Source organism: Pocillopora verrucosa, chromosome 8, assembly GCF_036669915.1.
Source record: "Pocillopora verrucosa isolate sample1 chromosome 8, ASM3666991v2, whole genome shotgun sequence".
In the NCBI taxonomy this organism is placed as follows: domain Eukaryota; kingdom Metazoa; phylum Cnidaria; class Anthozoa; order Scleractinia; family Pocilloporidae; genus Pocillopora; species Pocillopora verrucosa.
In genome coordinates this window covers 7,833,065-7,849,345 of record NC_089319.1, presented here as the reverse complement: position 1 = coordinate 7,849,345, position 16,281 = coordinate 7,833,065, and the positions used below count along the sequence as shown (strand labels likewise).

At 37.4% G+C, this 16,281-nt stretch overlaps 3 protein-coding genes across 6 annotated transcripts in view; all 3 read left to right on the top strand.

Annotated features, from left to right (window-relative positions):
• LOC131793206 (NHP2-like protein 1) overlaps positions 1–3,799 on the top strand; it is a 5,549-nt gene extending 1,750 nt beyond the window's left edge. Inside the window, exons 3-4 of the mRNA XM_059110616.2 lie at positions 2,826–2,929; positions 3,562–3,799. Of these exons, the coding sequence (XP_058966599.1) occupies positions 2,826–2,929; positions 3,562–3,720 (263 nt within the window). The 3' untranslated portion in view covers positions 3,721–3,799. The remainder of the gene's footprint in view (positions 1–2,825; positions 2,930–3,561) is intronic.
• Positions 3,800–5,187: 1,388 nt separating this feature from the next.
• On the top strand, positions 5,188–8,727 carry LOC131793221 (uncharacterized). Of its 2 annotated transcripts, none has more exons than XM_059110636.2 (2): positions 5,188–5,452; positions 6,084–8,727. In XM_059110636.2, the coding sequence occupies exon 2, from the start codon at positions 6,235–6,237 to the stop codon at positions 8,314–8,316; it is 2,082 nt and encodes a 693-aa protein (XP_058966619.2). In that variant the 5' UTR covers positions 5,188–5,452; positions 6,084–6,234; the 3' UTR covers positions 8,317–8,727. The 2 variants fall into 2 exon arrangements, with proteins under 2 accessions (XP_058966619.2, XP_058966618.2); XM_059110635.2 differs by having other exon boundaries at positions 5,188–5,457.
• Positions 8,728–8,837: 110 nt separating this feature from the next.
• LOC131793202 (syntaxin-8) lies at positions 8,838–16,258 on the top strand. Of its 3 annotated transcripts, none has more exons than XM_059110611.2 (9): positions 8,838–8,888; positions 9,849–9,948; positions 10,098–10,192; positions 11,630–11,683; positions 12,400–12,456; positions 13,151–13,269; positions 13,430–13,522; positions 14,636–14,737; positions 15,246–16,258. In XM_059110611.2, exons 1-9 carry the CDS (start codon positions 8,869–8,871, stop codon positions 15,311–15,313), a joined length of 708 nt encoding a protein of 235 aa, XP_058966594.1. In that variant the 5' UTR covers positions 8,838–8,868; the 3' UTR covers positions 15,314–16,258. The 3 variants fall into 3 exon arrangements, with proteins under 3 accessions (XP_058966594.1, XP_058966593.1, XP_058966595.1); XM_059110610.2 differs by having other exon boundaries at positions 12,400–12,465; XM_059110612.2 differs by lacking the exon at positions 8,838–8,888 and adding an exon at positions 8,938–9,203 and having other exon boundaries at positions 12,400–12,465.
• Positions 16,259–16,281: the final 23 nt, after the last annotated feature.

Genomic DNA, 16,281 nt, shown 5'->3' with positions numbered 1-16,281 from the left:
TGTCATGAATATTTATTGGTCATGATCAAGATCCGTAGCCATATTCTTTAAAACTATAGCATTGAAAAGTGAAGTAAAGGCATGTCAGTTTCACTTTCCAAAAGCAAAAGCAGCGCTGACACGCGTCATAACTAATGAAGAACATTCAAATGAGATCTGATTGGTTTAGAGTTGCTTTGTTGCTAAGTGAGATTTCACGCTCTAGTGGCTCGTTCAGAGTGGTATGCAAAATAAACAAGCTACACAGCGGGTTATTCATGATTTGTATATGTTTTGTTTTGCGATTAAATGTCCATTTCTTAATTTAATCAGTTTTCTTTCCTCATTAATATTCATATTCTCAATTATCCGGAACCTCGATTATCCAGACTATTTCATTTAGTCCCAACGAGTCCGGATAATTGAGGTTTGACTGTAATGAGAATATTCAAACTTATCAGGTACAGTACTGCTCAAATGGGCTTATTCTATTTTGCGAAACGAAACGAAACAAGGCGAGATATGACGAAACTAAAGGAATAATGCACATGTATTTACTACTAAGGTAAAGACAAATTTCTCAAGGATTTTGGAGTAATCGTAAATTGATAAGAAGGATTTTTAATAATTTTGCAAAGTAGTAATTTCACAAGAGGTATTATTTTGCTGAATCGACTTTTTCATGTTACAAATTAGTATTTCACCAAAGATTTTGGTCTCCTCTTATTTCTTAAACCGTATTAAGATATATTTCACAAAATAGTAATTTCAGGTGAGATACTATTTTGCGAAATGGACTATTGGTCGGTTTCGAAAAATAGTAACTCCTCTTAAACTACTACATTGCGAAATGAATAAAAATCCTTCTTGTTTATTATTAACGATTACTCCAAAATCCTTGTGAAAGTTATCTTTTACTTGTTACAAAATATATCTGCATTATTTCTTTTTTTTTTGTATCTCGCCTGGTTTTGTTTCGTTTGGTTTCGTTTCGCTTAATAGAATGAGCCGCTCAATCCTTTGCTCGATCCTCAATACTCGAAACTATCGAGGATCGAGACACTCGAAGAACTTTTTGAGGATATTGAGAAAACGATTCAATTATTGCACTCAAAACAATAGCGAAGGACAAAGCGCTTAACACGCCGACAGCCCGCAGACATATTTTCATATCGCGCAAGACTCGAGCTCTTGTCAAGCTCAGTTTTAGTGTTAAGGATATAGAATAAAGCATGTGTTACATTTATATTTACGTCTACAAAACTTAATTTTGGAAGATATAAACTTTGAGATTACGAGCGCCGGAAGTTTTCTTCGATCTCAGAATAATCAACCGACAGATAAAAGTGTAATCAAACATATTTCCACTGAAGCGATCATCTAATCATTCGATGATAATTTGATTCCTTTTATCCTGTTAACGACGTTTCTTACTGATTGCAGATAATATTAGAGCGAATATTGAAAACCACGGCAACATGCGATGTTCGTAAGTTAAGCTGGCGACACATGGCTATTTTTGCCGATCGCCGCGACCGGCGAATAAAATCGCCAGGTGTGTCACCGGCTTTACATGTACTATAAATTGGTTTGTGTGACCCCTACACACAAATATCCATTCCAAAGTAAGAGGAACCCGGCCGATGAAGCTTCTTCTCTGACGAATGAGAAAAATTATATCAGAACAGTAATCAAAAAATACATTTATCTACTAAGACAAAAAATCATTTAACAAAGTGTAAACTAAAAAAGTCGACTTGACGCCATATTCTCGTCACAGTCTCGCGTCCAAAAGAGGCATAAACCAGTATTTTGTTTTCTTTTTTTCCGATCAGCATCAAGCTCTAGTGTCAAACTTCATAAAGTAAAACTAGGAAACCTGAAAACTGTGTTAGACGATGAAACTGGAGATGTGTAAAGAAAGGAAATTTCGGACATGGCGGAGCAGTAAAGACGCTTTTCAACATCGTGATAAATAATAACGATCAGGCGCGAGATAACAAAGAGGGTTACGCATACAGTATAGATAATAATATCTACGTGGTTGTTGTCCAAAAAAATCAGAACTACACTTGAATTTCGAGCAAAGTTTCGCTCGAGGTAACGAAGAGGGTCACGCACACAGCAAAAAAATAAATAATCACGGAACTATACGTGTATTGTACTTCGAGCAAAGTTTCGCCCTATCGGAAACGATGCACGCTATACGGATTTTCAATCCATGGTTTAGCTTAAAGGTAAGGAACTTCAAATCGTGTGAAAAAATAATCGCGCGAAAACTCCTTTGTTTCCCAGCTTCGAGGGTCTCGAACCGAGGGTCTCAATACTCGACTGGAACGTCTTGAAACTCATCTCAAGCCTCGATCCTCGAAGTTATCGAGTATCGAGGTTCGAGGGACTGCCAACTTACCTTTGAGCGGTACCGCAGAAGTTGTTATCATGATCAAACAAAAAATTATTGTAACTAACGTACAAAGAAATGTGTAGCAGCTAGAGGAGAGAATTAACAATCTGATATTGGGATTCAAAGGGTTAAGGGAACTTCATGGAGAAGTAACCATTTTCCGGTACTGATTTCCTTGTAGTTGAAGCTTTAAAAGTTATTAATGAAGTAGCAATAGAAACAGGTCTTCCTTGTATCCCTACTTTTTAAGAAAGTAAGGGAGGAGGTAGGCTCTTATTGAAGAAGGGCTATGTTTCACATTGTGGCCTGAGGGGTGGGTGCTAACTCAGGGAATGGTGGTCATTAGAACATATGCCCCTATTCAAGGAAATACAGTAATGATGTTCATGAAATGTCACCACTTGTTGTTTGTGTGCATTTAGATATTCACTCTTTCTTTTAGCCACCAAGTGCCTCAACCGTGGTATTGCTGAGTTTATTGTTATGGCAGCAGATACAGAACCACTAGAAATATTGCTTCACCTTCCCCTCTTGTGTGAAGATAAGGTAAAGAAGTTTATGAAAGTGTTGTTAAGCATGCATAATTACAGGTACGGTGAAACATTATAGCAAAAACTCTAAAGAACATTTTTGTAATAAAAAATAGGTAAGTTTTTATTCTGCAGTGGCATTCAGAAAAAGGATGCTTGGATGATACAAAACCTTTTTCCAATTTGAGACAATTTTTACACTTGTGTGTTAAAATCAGTAGCCTTCTTTGCCCTGACTACTCCGTAAAATTGAACAGAATTTTAGGTTGAAACAAGTTAGGATGAGCCCATTTATACAATGCCAATCAACTGAACCATAATAATTGTGATTGGTTGAAAGTTCAAGTCAGATTTCTCCACACTTCAAGTCATCATGGTGGTTAACCTTTGGACCCCTAAGAGAGACTACCATCTAATTTCTCCTTACAATATCACCCCTGAATCACACATTAAGGTCTCGAGAATAAAGGAAACGATCACCAACAAGAGAAGCTCCTTATTCTTGAACAAATTCTTCTTGTCAGTGTCTTAGGAACTGTATAGAGATCAGTATAGAGAATATGCAAACTGATGTTAGTGTGTAAAGGGTTAGATAAAAAATGGAAATTAAAAAAAACAGTGACAACTTGCTTCATTTTTGCTTTTCAGAATGTGCCTTATGTATTTGTTCGTTCCAAGCAGGCTCTTGGTAGAGCATGTGGAGTGTCACGCCCTGTCATAGCAACTGCAGTCACTATCAATGAAGGATCTCAGCTTAAACCACAGATTCAGTCACTTCAGCAGTCAATCGAAAAACTTTTGATATAAAACTCTGTACACTTCTCTGTTGTTATTTTTATTGTTGCTCTCTAAATCCTTATCAATAAAAGAAATTGTCAACAAAGTGTTATTTCTCTCTTGGGGTATTTTTCCACAAAAGAGTATGTATTTCAGCGTAGGAAAAATGTTGCACTAATTGCATAGTGGCATTGGGGTAATGTGTATTGCTTGCACCAATCAATTGTGGGAATTAAGTTTGTTTGATAGAAGCCTCCTAAAGTGCAGGGAAGCTCCCAAAATCAAACATTATAATCTGATTTTAGAATTACAGTAAAACATTGAACAAGGTGCTGAAAATCATACCTAACCCCTTAACCCCTAAGAGTGACCAGCATCTAATTTCTCCTTACAATATCACCCCTATATTGCACATCAGGGTCACGAGAATAAAGGAAATGATCACCAACTAAAGAAGCTCTTGATTGTTAAACAAATTCTCATTGTCAGGATGCTGAGAAATGTATAAAGAATAGTGTAGAGAATATGCATAATGATATCAGGGTGTAAAGAGATAAGTGGGTATTTCTTACTAGGGTTTTGAAAATTTCTGTGTGGATAAGTGTAACAGATACATGATACTGGTAATATATTGTTATTAGTGAATACATGGATGATTAAAATCATTGAAAATACCTTAATTTCCCTATACTTTAACATATGTATTCAAATGACTATATACAAATGCAAATCTGTGTACCCTTCTTTAATAACAACACAAATTTTCATGCGATATTCAACCGACTGTATCAGCTTGACAAATGAACACAAATAATAGTTGACATAGGGCTTTTTAGTGTAAATGGGATAAATGAGGGTCTTTTGATGGGTATCACACACCATTAATAATTTACATTAAGACTATTTTGAAACTTCGACATTGTATATCTTTGAGGCCTGCCACATTTTTACATGAACAACTGAAAGTAGACTTGCCATTTGCTTAATAATAATAATAATAATAATAAAATCTTTATTACCGTGTCAATGTATTTAGCTCATAGAGCTAATTGGGGACACCTACTATTACAAAATTAATAAAAAACTATGTACAGTATCATAATAAGTAACAATATAGCCGATAAACTATGCATTTAAATTTAAAAATATTTAGAAATATTAACAATGTTCAGATAACATAAAAATACTTGTACAATGCAGATAATTAAAAAAATCACGTGCTGCAAAGATTGCAGCAGTTGCCACTGTCTTCCACTAGGCTGGCCAGGTCAACTCTACGGATTTTAGTTTTAAAGATGCTAAGGCTTGGTAGTTCACGCATACCATTTTCTAGTTTGGACCAGATATGCTTACACGTGTTTTCGAATCAGTCGCTTTGGTTATTCAGTATCTATAATACAAGTCCATGTCAGGAGCCATTAATGTGCTCCTGTCCATGTCTATGAGGTTTTGAGTGAGGCCTGTAACCAACACACAAGGAATGGGTAGCCTGTGGTATTGAAGAGCACCGTCATCATTGTCATCTTTGACATCAATTCCTCCGTTTCCAGGAAACTCAAGATTTGAAATCGAATCGAAACTCAAGACTAAAAGATTTGAAATCCGAGATACAGAAACTTGAGTACATGTATTCCCGCAAAACAAGTTAGCCTGGCTTAGGTACGAAATTCCTAACAGTGCCGAATTGTACTGAAGTGGATTTTACAAGCTGCGTTTGGCCCTATCTTCCGCAATTTTTGCATCGAAGTCGGCTTCTATACAGGTGAGGTAAGCGAGGAAGATTTTCCAATTTGAAATTCAAATTTAGAAATAAAAAGACGAGCTTCGCGTGACCCGTTGCTGAAATACCTTTTGTTTTTGCTTAGGCTGTTGATTCAACGAATTTTGTCGCATGCGGATATTTATACTGTCTTTAATTCTACCTAGTTTCAAAAGTAAAAAATAACAGAAAATCGTTTTACTTGAGTGTAAACCGCTGTTAATCGTGACTGAACTAAAGGTGGTTCGCGATTCTACAAGTTAATTAGTAAAAAACCGATAACCTTAGAACAAGTATAAGTGGTGTAAAGATTTCTATATACGTTAAACGACCAATAAACCCTTAAAATCACGAATAATTCGACTTGGATTTCGAGGAAAGTGTTTTAACTCGCGATTGATTCAACTTGGATCAAGCGAACTTATAATTTGACTTGGATCCGATCTAAGTCGAATGATTCGTTCGCTTGATCTTTTGAAGAGTAATTTTTAATAATTCGACGTAGATCAAGCTAGCGAAGGGGCTAGAACTTATCGAATTAGGGGTGACTTTTAAACATTTTTCCAAGTATTCATTGGGCTTAACTGCCCTTCCGCCAAAATGAGACTTTTGATAGTTTAACCATCTCTTTCAGGTTCTAGCTTTTAGGAATCCACCAACCAAGATGATGGCACAACACAAACGGAAGTTATGGCCAGACGATATAATACTTATTTCATGCTTGAGTTAAGATGTTAGGTACCTCGCGTCGTTCACATTAGTACGGTTTTAAAATTTTTTTTTTGATGAGTCTCGGCCATGAAGGTAACAAAGGAATTCCACTTCATCGGGCAGCTGCCCTGGGTTGCAGACGAGATGTGGAACAACTGATTCTCTCCGGTACGAAAGTAGACGTGCAGACAAGGCGCGGACGCACTGCACTTCATTACGTCTCGGAGAATGGGAACGCAGATATTTTAGCGCTGTTAATAAAGTTCGGAGCAAAAGTCGACCTTCCCAACAAGTGGGGAAGGACTGCTCTTCACTATGCGGCCAGTAAATACAGGTTGGATTGCCTGCAGATCCTTCTAAAAGGGGGAGCAGACCCGAATAAACAGGATGTAGACCGTCAGACTCCGCTGTTTCACGCAATAGCTGCCTCAGAAGGGTCACAAAAAGAAGATTGCGTTAGGAAGACTCTTTTGCTTTTGATTTCGGGTGGTGCAAATGTGGACATTCCAGACAAAAGTGGAATTACTCCTCTCCACATAGCAGCCGAACTCGGCGACAGTAAGATCTGCGTCGACTTGATCAAGCAAGGAGGGGCACGTGTGGATGCAAGAGACCAACATGGGGCTACTCCCTTACACTACGCCTCTTACCACCATCGTAGGGCTGTGGTGAAAGCTCTACTCTCGCTTGGGGCTTGCTCTGCTATCCTAGACAACGCGGGCCTCTCGGCAAAATTCTATATGAAGAAACGGAGATACATAACCAATTCAGAAGTGCCGATCTCCCCGGAAAACGTTTTGCTGCAATATCCAAGTAAAGAATCGACAGAGACGTTGAATGGTCGTGTGGAAAATATGGACAGTCCTTGTTTTGAAAACGTCGTAGATGATTTTGGAAAGTCTCAAGTTGAAAGGTATTTGCATTTCGAAATGAATTATGACCCACTCTTCACCAGTGGTGTGACAGAGAACGCTTCTTTAAGCTCTTTGCTCATCCGATTGAACGAGACTGAGGGTTTGGGACTAGTCGAGCGGACACCGGAAGTGGAGTTAGTCGAACAGGACATCAGGTTTTATATCGAAACTGCTCTAGGAGGCATGGTTCGGGTGCATCCAAAGTTCACTTACAAGCTTGTACAAGCGGGCAGCACTGTGGAAAACACTAAGGTTGGCGAACCCGATGAGGTTGATTATATGTGCATTCTCACAGAACTTTCGAAAGCATGTTATGTTTGCGAGTGTCCCAATGATCCCCCTGGATATTTGAAAATACGTATAAACGACCGAGAGGAAGACTTGTGGAATGATTTCTTGGATGAAGATGGTTATCTGATTGCAGAGAGGCTACATATCCACTTTCATTCCCTTTTTGACAGACACTCCGAGGAAGCTGACCTCACTGCAATGTCCACTCGATTACACAAGCTTCGAAACTACAGGAGCGGCCAGAACAACGTTGGTGTTACTGTGGATAACTCTCAGACTAAGCCCGGATCGCGGTTGTTCTTCCTGTGGCGTGGATGTCACTTTAAGTGGATGATAGTAACAGTCGATCTTATTCCTACAATAGAAATCATCGGTTGGCCTAGCAGTGCCCTTGTACCTGCAGAAAAGGGATTTGAATACTACCATGTCATACCCAAAGTGTCGCCAACAATTCAGAACAGTCCGTCTGCTTCCCTGTATTGGCGAATTTCGACTTCCATGGCCGAGAAACAGATTATAAGCAAATTAACAAGCCCCGCACGCGCTTGTTATACAATATGCAAGTCTCTCAAGCAATGTCCAGATCTGGACGTGTTATTTCACGAAAATGCATCTCGGGCTGACACTGATGAACTGCATATGCTATCAGAAATTCTCCATCAATTACGGTTGTACGATGGGCTTATCAACTCTTATCTGATCAAGATGATCTTTTTTCGAGAAATCGAGAATCGTAAAGTGACGTCAGGTTGGAGTTGGCAGACTGTCGGAAACTGGGTGCTACATATACTTGTCAGATTGCTGGAAGAGTTAAAACGAGGCTTTGTTTCGTCGTATTTTCTCCGAAATTATAACGTGTTGAATGTTGAAGGTTTGATCCATTCTGTCAATGAGCATGTACATTCAGTGGACGAGAATAATCTCGATTCCCAGTGGCAACAAATGCTGTAAAACAACAAATCGTAATTACCACTCCGACTTTATGATGTTTATTGACTCCACATTACGTTTTAACTTTGTTCATCTTAACCCTTTAACTCCGACGAGTGACCAAGACAGAATTTCTCCTTACCGAATAAAAATGATTTTAAAAAGTAATAAAATAAAATTTACTTGAACCTCCTCTTAGGCTCAGTAGTATTCTATTGATTCCCCCTCATTACGGCAGTCAGTTTTCTATAGAGCCCCCATCATACTCTAATATAATCGGCCAATATATATTTCCGTTTTAACGATTAAAGAAAAATTACATCAAGAACTGTCTTCTCTGCATGGCTAAATTGTATCGCTTTGATGTGATGGAGTAACGGAACCAGCGCTTGGTGATTCTTGATCTTGGTCCGTTATGTTAAGTTATTTTTTCTGTAAACAGTGTGAAGTAATAAACTCGAAACTTTGAATGTTTGAGCTCGTTATCCATTCGCACGCACTACATACCTATATTTACTTCCTGTTTAAAGAAAGCCTGGGAACTAACCATATACATGTAGAGTCTAATCCAAGATGGCGCCTCAAGATACCTGGTAAGGTGGAAGTACTTTCGCTATTTTTCCAACAAATATCTCCTTTAAAAACTTACTTGTGATAGCTGTTTGATACAAAACCTTTTTTGTACATATTGTGAGGATATCTTGGTTATCTGAGATACTAAGACTACAATGGCTCACTAATTTATCCTGAATTATGTCCCATTCTGAACGGAAGTTCCTTCATTTTTCTCGACTGTGTTTAGCTTTACACCACCGTTTTGAGGTTTGCAACATGATCAAAAAATGTATTGTCTTTGAAGCGATCTTCAAAAGACACTGGATGCTATACTAGTGCTCTTTTAGTCGTTGGTAAGAATTTTGTTACAGATTTTCGATACTATCAACTCAATTCAGTAGAAAGTTGGATCATGTGATCGCGTAAGTTCTATTTTCATTTTAAACTTCCTTTACAGTGCTATGCCACAATTCCTAAGGATGTTTTGAAAAGACTGCTGGTTCTTTTATTTGTGTTCAGCCATAAAGGTCTTCAAACTTAGTGGTTTACTTCTTTTCTTTACAATTTTACACGTTACACTTATTTTTAATTTTCTTACCTATTACAAGATATTCCTTTGACCCACGGATAGCAAATGCTAATCGAGGCGGACCAAATTTGTATATTTATTTATTTTTTTTTTTACTGACTTAATTTAATTACACCGGAAATAAAACGGAAATGAAAAAATATAACATAAAAGTACAAAAAGATATGCAAAAAAGAAGAAAAGGAAAATGGAAGATGTTCATTGTAAAGGAGAAAAAGTCCTAGCGTTTCTAAGTGTACGAAAAATATTGTAGAACTGGTTTAATTTGATTCAATTTTGCTGTGTTTGAATTTTAGTATTATCTCATCAGGCTCCATATAAAAATCTTTTAGTTTCTAGAATATTGAGAAGAGCTCTTTTTGTTTCTTTTTTGAGGGATTTCTTTGACAAAGTTTTGTTCCTTTAACAGGTTGAGTGAATTTAAAACAGTTGAGAAGAATGGGCAGGATATTATGGAGAAGATTAATGAGAGAAATCAAAGAAGGCGAAATGGAGGGAATTATAACAAGGTGATTTATGTGGGTCATAGACATTTTATGACAATAAAACTATGACAACTGTTGATTATTTTCATTCAAATACAATTGTCCAGCATACAGCTGTAATTGCCTTCTGTTAGTCACTGCTCTACACAAAATGTGTTTGTTTAATCTGGCAGGTCCAGTCTGATGTAAGGATTATGTTAAAGACCTTTTCAAGGGATCTCAACAACTTAAAGCAATCACTTTTACGAGCCTCATCTTCTTATCATGTGTATCCTTCTGTCAGCATAAAGTTTAATTTCACCATTAACTCTCAACTTAATTGAGGTAATTAAGTTCAATTCACTACTAACTATGAAGTTAATCTTTAACCCTTTCACTCCCAAGATCTGATTGTTAATTCTCCCCTCCATCTGTGACACATTTCCCTGTAACTTAGTTATGAGAATCTGGTGTTAGATTAAGACAGACCTGTACCTGATAAGTTTGAGAATTCTCATTATCTCTTTGCTGGATAAGGAATGGATATTATGGTTACATGTTAATCACTCCTGGGAATTAAAGGGTTAACTTAGGATTCAACACTCTCTAAAGATAGCCAAATGGCATTCCTTAGCTTACATCTGCAAGACCAAACTGTTTAACCCTTGAACTCCCAAGATCTCATCAGCAATTCTCCTTATTGTCGGCCACACAGTTCTTGTGATGTTAGTTTGGAGAATTTGATATTGGATCAACTTTGATCCCCAATTGATATTTTTCTTTATTCTCATGACTTGCCTGCTCAACACGGTATTGATATTGAAAGAAGAAATTCTGTCTTGGTCACTCATGGGAGTTAAAGATTAAGCTGATGTATGATGCCTATAACAAAAGATTACTTGTACAACTAAGTGAGGAAATTGTTACCAAGAGAAATACCAAATACTCATTAAGAGGATCAAACAAAATTGTTGTTCCAAGGTTTTAGTCTCACTTCTTAGAACAGTCTATTAGTTACAGGGGTGCTGTCCTCTGGAATACATTTACATTCGAACATCTGGGTGTAACACAAGTTAAATGATGGACTATAGATTCTTAACTTAATAAGATTCACAACCCTAAGAGACTTTCATTTCAAAGCAACATCTGTCTCAACCAATGATTTTAGTAATGACAATTTTATATATTTTAATGGCTTCAGTATTTAGTATTCAGTATTTCAGTGACTTGTAAATTATTGTAAGATGCACAACCCCATAAGCACCAGCTTTAACTATTATTGGGCTGAAATAAAGTGGATTTATGTGTGTATATATTAAACCATGAGCAGTAGGGAATATGCAATTTCTCCTTTCAACCCTGAAACATTATCTGGCAAACAGGCAGTTAGAATGAACAAATATATTGGTTAGTGACAGTTATCTTGGTTTATTTTTTATTTTCAAGTCTTACCTTTTTTTTTAGCCCTTTAACACCGCTGATCTGATTATTAATTCTCCCCTGCAGCTGCTACACATCTCCTTGTAAATTTGTCACATGAATTGGTGGTTAGATCAAGGTAACAACATCTAACTGATAAGTTTGAGTATTCTCATTACATGTTAGCTGAATAATATGTGGAAATTATCGGAAAAGTTACAAGTTAATCACTTCTGGTTGTTTAGGGTTAAATAAAAGTAATAAATTGCTGTTGGTAATGCAATGTGGCTCCTTAACCAATCTGTAGAACTGAGAGAGAAATTGATCGAAGACAGAGTATGTTAGACCAGCTGATTACCAAGTAAGTCACACTTTTCAAAATGAAGGATACTTCCTTTCTAGACTTAATGTTAATAATTGCACTATTAACATAGACATGTGAAACAAATTAAAAGGGGAAACTTAAAATCTCTATTTATGTGTGCATGGTTTAGGAAAAAATCTTGAGATTTTTCTGAAATGGAAGGAAAAAAACACAGGTCACATATTTTTCAGGAGGCAAATCACTCGTCACTTATAAACCCTCTGCATTCTCTCTGGAGTCATCCTTGATAGTGAATAGTTGTAACTTTGCAGGGGTATTGATAGGGACCTTTTCAAAAGGGGAGAAATAGTTACTAATTCCTGCTCACCTTAGGGGAATTGGTTTATGCCACTGCTCTTCCTTGCCTATGAGAGAGCAACCATTCATGGAGTGAAAAGGACCAACAAACAGAGTATCCAGCCATTGAAAAGATTCATACCACGTAGATTCTTTGAGTTTGAGCATTTTGGAAGGATGATAGGTAGAAGGGGTAGGGGGCACCTCAGGTAGCTATGCCCTCGCTTTGATGGGATATTCAGTAGATATAAGGGAGTAGAGAATTTGCTAGATGGTGTGCAGAATTTTCTCATAACTTTTGTAACCAGCTACTCTAAGTTATGCCTTTGCCACTACACTTTTTAATGAAAATCCTGCTAATGGCATTTAATTTATCATACTTAATTCTTGGACTTTCTATTTTGTTTGCTTTCCAGAGAGAAACAGATGACTGCAGCCTTTCAACAAGAGGCTGGTCAGAGTGATTATGGAAGGTGGGAGAGGTTTGGAAATCAAGTTTATTAATTTTTGTGTTTGCAGTGCTTTCGAGTGATGTCTGCAGTGATTTTGTGGGACATTTGATGTGGTTGTATGTGACATTTCCAGTGGTGTTGTGCAACTTGGGCAATATTTCATTCCATCTTTAGGGGAAGTCAACAGGTATTTCAGGGGATGAGCAAGGGGGTCTGTAAACCAAGTAACTAATCAAAGTGTGAAGGAAGTGTGATCTCTTCTCCCTTTCTTGCAACAGAGGAAAGATAAAAAAGGGTCTTCTGTCACCTTGTACCCCATCAGAAACTTGTCCAACCTTTGTGAACTTGTACTCACCAAAGTGCCTTCCTCAGCCTACCTTAAAGATCTTTTCATTATCTCATTTCAAAACTAAAGATTGGGTGACCAGGAAGTTTGGATTTACTTAACAGACTCATTCAAAATCTCTTTTTGCATCCTATACAAAATCATAAAATGGTGACGTGGAATTATTGATTCATTGCTTACAACAATTGTTATTTTTAAGCATTTTAAGTTGCTTGGGTCTTGTAGGCAAATGACAATAATGAGGATATTTATCATAGATCCATTACTGGAAAGTTCAGTTGTTTCAGTCTCATTTCTCCCACTTAATTGAATACAAAATTTTAGGAGTTTGAGCATTGGAAGAAAAGATTTTCTGCTTTATATTTTAAGGAGCTCTTTACTGGCAACTGATCCTAGGGGGCGAGACACCAATCCATTTGATGAACCTGAACCTGATAGCAATGTGTCAATTGATGATATGAGGAGACAACAACAACAAATTATTGCAGGTATTCCTTGCGACAAATCTAGTTTAGTCATAGTCAGTTTTGTGCTGTCAAAAGGAGAAGCTCATAATTAAATCAGTTAAACAGTGATTTTGAAAAAGTCAAATGAGTGTTTAGTGCACATCTCCATTCAGTTTGCTGTTAATTTTTGTTGTACTTTCAGAACAAGACCAAGGATTAGAAGCCTTGTCAGGAATCATTCAGAGGCAGAAATTAATGGGACAAGCTATCTCTGATGAAGTAGACTTACAAAATGGTCAGTATCTTCACCAAACTCCGACGCAGCACCACAGTTTCTTTAGAAATTTACCCTTGTTATCCTTTCTTTGTCTCCCATTTAGCATATAGCCAATCTCTGATTAATCTTCTTACTACATCTCTTTGTTGACTTCATTCTAAACAGTGTCTATTATTGAAAACTGAGTGCTGTTATTAAATCGATCAATAGACATTTTGGAATTAAAAAAAGGTGTACATGTATGCTTTGTAATGGGGATGACAGGTATTTTGCTTGGGCCTAAAGTATGAACAAATCCTACCCTTTCTTTTAGTGTTATCAAATGAGTTGAAAATGTAAATTGGTCACTGTTTATAGTTTCCTAACTTTGAAACTCTTTACGGTGGCCAATTTACATTATCAACTCAGTTGATAAAACCAAATTACCTTGTTGTACTCTCCCACCAATGCAGCACCATAGTTTCTATAGAGACTTACCCCCTTAATCTTTTCTATGTCTCCTACTTGGCATATGGGCCAATCTCTGGCTGATCTAGGGGTTTATCAATGAAATATTTGACTCTTTTTCTCTTCCTCAATGAAACCTTTGTTATTCCATGGGTTTGCTGGCTCCATGATAGGCTAGTTATTATGATTCATTGGTCACAGCTTGTGCATTTAGGTGGTTATTATCCTAAACTTCTGGTTATGCTTATTCTCTTTGGAGTCTGGAGTGTAGATCACACTCATTTTTGGGGATTCTTCAATCACTTCAGGGCTTAATTCTCAAGCCTCAAGGAGAAAAACAAATTTTTAAAGAAGAAAACGACAGAGCATGAGTAACATTTTATGAAAATGTTGGATCAGTGTCAGTATCCAAACTGCACACCTACCCCTCCCCTAACCCCAACAACAGTCAACTGATAACAATTTTGGGTTGATGTTGGGTTGGGAGGGGCCTTGGGCCATTAATCAAAGTCACAAACCTGTTACAAGTGTATATGCTACATTATCGTTATCCCAGAACTCAGGTTGCCAAATGGGGTTGGCAAATTTAGTTGCCAAAATTTTTACTTGATGTAGTGGCCACAGCTTGGAGCCTTGGTATTGATGTATATAGATTATAAGGGTTGATCTTTTGATGTGCTGCAGAAATCATTGATGACATTGACGCCGGCATGGATCAAACCAACCAGCGCCTTATCCGAGAGACAGCCCATGTGCGGAGAGTGACGGCAAAATCTTCAACTTGTGGTGCGTATTAAAACTACATGTGACCTGCATTAATGAACTATCCTTGATCACTAACATTTCAATCTTAATTTTAACAGTTACTTTGCAACTTATAAGACAATATGCAAAAATGACGTTTGAAAGACATTTCTTTGTTTAAAACACATGCCTACTCTGGTACGTTCTCTGGTGTGACTTTATCTCCTCTGTATCAACCTTAAAATGCATGCTCTCTTCTTGAATTAAATTTTAAATGAAGACTTATTGTAGTGGATGTAATGTTTCAAAACTGGGGAATATCACATGGGGTATATCCTCGGATATTGTTCAGTTTAGTTGGGGAATATTTGGTCATGTTATGCATTCAAGTCAATTGTGTGCAAGCAAAAATAATTGAATGATTCTAACAATAGATATTCCTCAGTTTTAGCTGGGGCATGTTTGATCTTGAGATGCTTTTGAACCAATCACACACCAGCAAAAATATTTGGTGTGTTGTAGTGATAAGATGTCTGTGCTTTTCTTTCAGGAATGCTGGTGGTTATAGTCCTGCTAATTATTGCTATTATTGTTGTGGCAGTTGTTCCAACTCACTGATTATCTGTGTCTTTCCAAATAATTGATGGTTATTCATTTGAATTAATTTGAAAATGGAAAGAACCTTTCTTCCCTTGTCCACCCCCTTTCCCCAAAATTTCCCTCTTGGATAAAGAGGAAGTGATGCTAGGGTGGGGAGGGACAATGAAAAGTAGGGTGGGAAAAAATGCTTGAAAATACACAATGGTGGAGGGGAGGAGGGGAATTTGTAATGCGTTCCTACTTGCTTATCACCTCACTTGATTTTGAATCATACCACAGACAGGAATGTAGAGTGCAAGAATTGTGTATATGTATTTTTACAAGTTAATTATAACGCAGTGATCAACTTTGACATTTTTCTAAGTTGAAAAAATTGTGCAAAGGACATGATATAAAAGTGATTTACCGTCAGAATTTAAAACGTAGAAGAATGATAGGAAACCACGTCTCTAAAATTACTGTAATTACAATCAAAGTGCTATTAGAGAGACTCAGAACTGTAAATGCAGTTATGAAATGCCCAGAACCTTGAACTTAGTAGTTCGCGCAGGGAATCTACGGGGAAGACCAACAGATTATAATGCTATGATACCTGGTCCACTCGCCAACATGTAAACTCACGGACACACTTAGTCTACTCACCGAAACCTTTGGCCAACTCGCCGACATCCACGGTCACTTCTCCAAACTACTTTACGGCGTCGACGATAGTACTCACGATGTTGCCGGCGAGTTGACCAGGTGTGTTCACGAGTTGACTTATGGTGTCGGTTGATTTGAGTGATGGCGAAGTGACTATTAACCAATGTTGTAGCAGGAGAAGTGAAAGTCCCGTGAAACCGAATACGGTTGGAGATTTTGTTTTCGGAGAAGAGTTATTCGTGAAATTGAATGTAATTAGGAGACAAATTTTATAAAGCGAGCAAGTTGTATTTTGATTAAAAAATAAAAAAATGTCCAGGACACTTGCTCATTTCCGTATCACC

What these genes read in the sequence shown, in the direction of transcription:
- LOC131793221 (XM_059110636.2), top strand. Translation starts at nt 6,235, where the DNA reads ATGAGTCTCGGCCATGAAGGTAACAAAGGAATTCCACTTCATCGGGCA.
- LOC131793202 (XM_059110610.2), top strand. Translation starts at nt 8,869, where the DNA reads ATGGCGCCTCAAGATACCTG. An exon ending in ACAACAACAAATTATTGCAG is followed by an intron (nt 13,270 to 13,429) that starts GTATTCCTTGCG and finishes TTGTACTTTCAG; the next exon opens with AACAAGACCAAGGATTAGAA. An exon ending in GGCAAAATCTTCAACTTGTG is followed by an intron (nt 14,738 to 15,245) that starts GTGCGTATTAAA and finishes CTTTTCTTTCAG; the next exon opens with GAATGCTGGTGGTTATAGTC.